Raw genomic sequence first — 4,188 nt, forward strand, 5'->3', positions numbered from 1 at the left:
ATTAATATAATACAAATCTGTCTCACTATGATCTAAATGCTTGGAAAATTCTCGTTCAAAATGATATTAACCACCTCACTGGCCATTAAAGATCATATACACACCCGGATGAGCTTCGTATCCATTATAAATTTCAATGTAATATCAATGGTATTACAATTTTAATATGCACTTCGCATCCATGGAAATGTGGACGTATATATACGTTCTGGCCCGTAGCGTGGTTAAGAGCCATTATCGATTGTTCAAAAATAGGTTTGAACACATTTTTGAAAAAGGAGAAAGAGGAAAGATATGATTGAGTCTCTAAAACGTCTGAAAGGGATACAGGATATCAATTTGTTATGGAAGTTGGAGAAAGGAAAAGAAAGCATGGTTAGAAGTTAAGAATGAATCCTTAACCAAAAAATTAGGCTTAACGATAAAGGAGGCTTAACCATAAAATAGACTTAACAAAAACGTTAGCCCCAATGATAAAGTTAGGATTCGTGATAAAGTTAGGATTCGTTAGGACGTATATATATGTCCAAGTTTCCATGGATGCGAAGTGCCTATTAAAATTGTAATACCATTGATATTAGATTGAAATATATGATGGTTACGAAGCATATGAGTATGCTTATTTGTTCCATAATGGCCAGTAAGTTTGTTAACGATCAAGTTAGGCTTAGCCATAAAGTAGGTTTAACCAGTGGCGGACCTAGAACTTTTGCCGCCCGGGGAGGTCTCCAATTTGCCGCACTTTCTAAGTCAAACAAATGGTGGTTTTTATAAATTAATAAACATAAATAAATAATTGTAATTGAAAGAAACTATAGGTGGGCGCTTTTTTACCATTGGATGCCATATTTAAATTAGGCAGTAATAAAGGATGCCGCATAAGTTGATATACCTATAAATGCAACTTTTATAAAAATACAAGATACTTTTTTAAAGGCCACAAGAAACTTACGGAGGCCGCAGGTTCCCCACCTATGAGACAAAACATATACCTAATTTACAAAAAAAAATTACCATTAAATATTTTTTATTTTATGTTTATAAATAAATAATTTCATTTCCTTTTGGATAAAACAAATTGTACACATATGTGTATGTAAACATATTTATATATTTACTCTTCTAACTTTCATAGCAGAAAAATCGTGTATAATGCTCTCAAAATTTATATTATTTGTAATTTCTTGTTCTATGGACAATATTTCAAGATTTTGTAGTCTTAAATCACTCATTGTGGAACGAAGATAATTTTTTATCAACTTCAATTTGGAGAAGCTCCTTTCACAACTAGCGACACTGATAGCAATTGTTAAAAAAATTCTTCGCAAAATTACAATGTTGGGTACATAATTTTCCAATCTATACTTTTGAATAAACTTTAGTAGATCTAGAGGGCCTTCCCTCCCGTTTTTCCAACGTTTTGCCTCTTCTTGTAGTGTAAGTACAGCCATAAAAACCTGGATCCTTTTTCTTTCAATATGGAACTGTTCTTTATCAATGTCAATAAAGTCATTTATTTGACATTCAAATTCTTCATTTAGTAGGTTACCTAGTATTATACACGAATATTTTCTTGCAAGGACATGCAACTGATCAAAACTGATCAAACGTTCTTTTATTTCCTTTATAATTCTATCCATAGATAAAAAACATTTCTCTTCGTACTTCTTGTTCTAAGGATAGCCCCACATCTCGTGAATTTTCCCCACTTATATTTTTTCTCCTTCTAAATCGACGCTCAGTCGATATCTCCAACTTTTCACAAATTGTTTTGGCTGCTATAACAGCGTTTTGTATTAGCGCATCTCTTTGTTCCATGAAATGGGTTTGCAAAGAATTTAGTTTTATATGGCATTGACGGATATTTAACCGTTTTATTTGCAGGTATTTTTGCGCGTCATTAATTTCCAAAAGGACAGGTTCCCATAAATTGAGATAACATAGAAAAGAAAAAGATTGCATTGAATTGAGTAATATTCCAGCATCTGATTTCGTTTTACTATTTTCTTCTTCAGATGTCAATTTTTCTAAAGCGCTTAAAATGTAAAAAAATTGGTTTTTTACTATAGTTACCACTTCTGCTCTAGCGCTGCAGCGAGTTTCTACACTGCGTTTAACACCTTGACCAGTGACAGAAAGTAAAACATCCCATCGATGAGTGGAAGAAGAAAACAACGAAAACAACTGTTCGATAGTTCCAAAAAATGTTATGGAATAGATAGCAGTAGAAGCTGCGTGTAAACATGCCAGGTTTAAAGAATGATTTGTACATGCAACAAATTCTGCTATTTGGATTTATTTCCTTAATGCGAGTTTGAACACCGCTGTGCTTTCCTGCCATGATGGCAGCATTATCGTAAGCCTGTCCTCTGCAATTTTTTATATCTAAACCGTCATTTTCTAATTTTGTTAAAATCATATTTGTGATTTCCTCGGCAGTTTTTCCTTTAGTTTCTACAAAGTCAATAAACTATTCTACAACTTTAACTTCGTTACCATCAATAACTACATATCTAATAATTTGACTGGTTTGATCTTTGTGAGAAATATCTGGAGTGCTGTCAAATATCATACAAAAGTATTTAGCTTTCTTTATTTGATCCATAATTGTTTTTCTCACTGCGCCTCCCAATAGCTCTATGAATTCGTTCTGAATCTTCGGCGACAAATAAGAGATACTATATTTATTACCCATCTTAATTTTTATTACATGTTCACGTAATACTGGGTCGTACTTAGCCAAGAAGTCAACAAGCTCTAGAAAATTTCCTCTATTTTCCATTGAATTGATGTCTTTCTGATGAACACTTTCACGATGACCTCGAAACGCCGAATTTTGTTTTGCTAAGAATCTAATTATATCAAGTATTCTTGTAAGAATTTCCTTCCATTTTTCAATTTCCTTATTACTATTCTGCTGTTGTAGTTTATCAAAAGTTGCGCCATGTCCAAGTCTTATTTCTAATTCCTTCCATTGGGAAAATGATCGAATGTGCAGTGGGCTCAACTCGTGTTGACTTATTTTGGGATGAAGTTTCCACCATTTATTAAAACCATTTTCTGTGTTAAAATTTGATTGACAAAGATCATCAAACAGTTTGCAGCAAACACAATAAATACTTTTCTTCGATGGTGAATACACTATCCACGATCTTAACAGCTTTTCACCATTAGGCAAAATTTGAAAAAGCCAGTCGCGATTAAGCTTTCTTGTTTCACCGTTGGCTGTAATTGTATTACCAGGACGTTTTACTCCTTCACTAAAATCGGCGTTTAAATTTTGAATTGAAAACGGACCTTGACGTACCGGGAATACTCTTTTATTGTCGTCAATCTTGTTAGGCCATAATCCAACATCTTTCATAGAAATAGACGGAATAATTTGTGCAGCAGACTTTTCATCAGAACTTGATGAACTTTCTACTTCTTCGCCAGTATGTGAGCCAGGTCTTTCCTCTTCAACAACATTGGAATAACTTTTTTCGCCTTCGCGGGTGGCTTCTTTGCCAGTACTTGAGGCAACAATATTAAAAGAACTAGAAGTTGATTCACTGGAGATGTATTTGAGTAGTGCTCCAGTATTTTTATTCTGTATTTCCTCCCATGCCTTCTTTTTCTTTCTAAATGACGCTCCACTTTCTTTTATTCGTTTCATCCTACGGATATATTAAAAACATAAATTATAGAAATAAAACGTCTATTTCGTATTTTCGTATTTTTTAATGAATAATAAATTTCGTGAAATTTCAATAAAACACAAATAATTTATGCTACTTTAATGCAATGGAAAACAAAAGAAATTTAATTTGTAATAACTTACCTTAGAACAATTTTCTAAAAACTGAAACAGTAATATAAATTACTACTTGCAAGTTACACAATATTTGAACCACCATGCAGTAAAGAGTGCATACAGGTCGACCGCTTAAGTTAAGCGGCTTAACTTATGAAAATATATCGGCTTAACTTTATCGTTAATTTACATCAACAATTTACACGAGAGAGGAATGACATTTTCACCCATCTATCCAAGCCATATACACTCAGGGAAATGCTAGCAGAGTCGGGCAAATTGAACGAGGTTTTTAAATTTTTTAGAAAGAATTAATTGGTACAAACACATTTGACTATAAATTTGTTTATATGTAAATACTTTTTCCTTAACTTAACTTTTATACATACATATTA

General features: G+C 32.8%; 1 protein-coding gene across 1 annotated transcript; it reads right to left on the reverse strand.

Annotated features, from left to right (window-relative positions):
• Window positions 1-2,470: 2,470 nt before the first annotated feature.
• LOC150103667 (uncharacterized) lies at window positions 2,471-3,655 on the reverse strand. The gene has a single exon (XM_090397048.1). The coding sequence runs from the start codon at window positions 3,653-3,655 to the stop codon at window positions 2,471-2,473; it is 1,185 nt and encodes a 394-aa protein (XP_090253174.1).
• Window positions 3,656-4,188: the final 533 nt, after the last annotated feature.

This window comes from Typopeltis vanoorti, chromosome 8 (assembly GCF_054136105.1).
Source record: "Typopeltis vanoorti isolate ZY-2024b chromosome 8, IOZ_Tvanoo_1.0, whole genome shotgun sequence".
NCBI classification, from domain to species: Eukaryota; Metazoa; Arthropoda; class Arachnida; order Uropygi; family Thelyphonidae; genus Typopeltis; species Typopeltis vanoorti.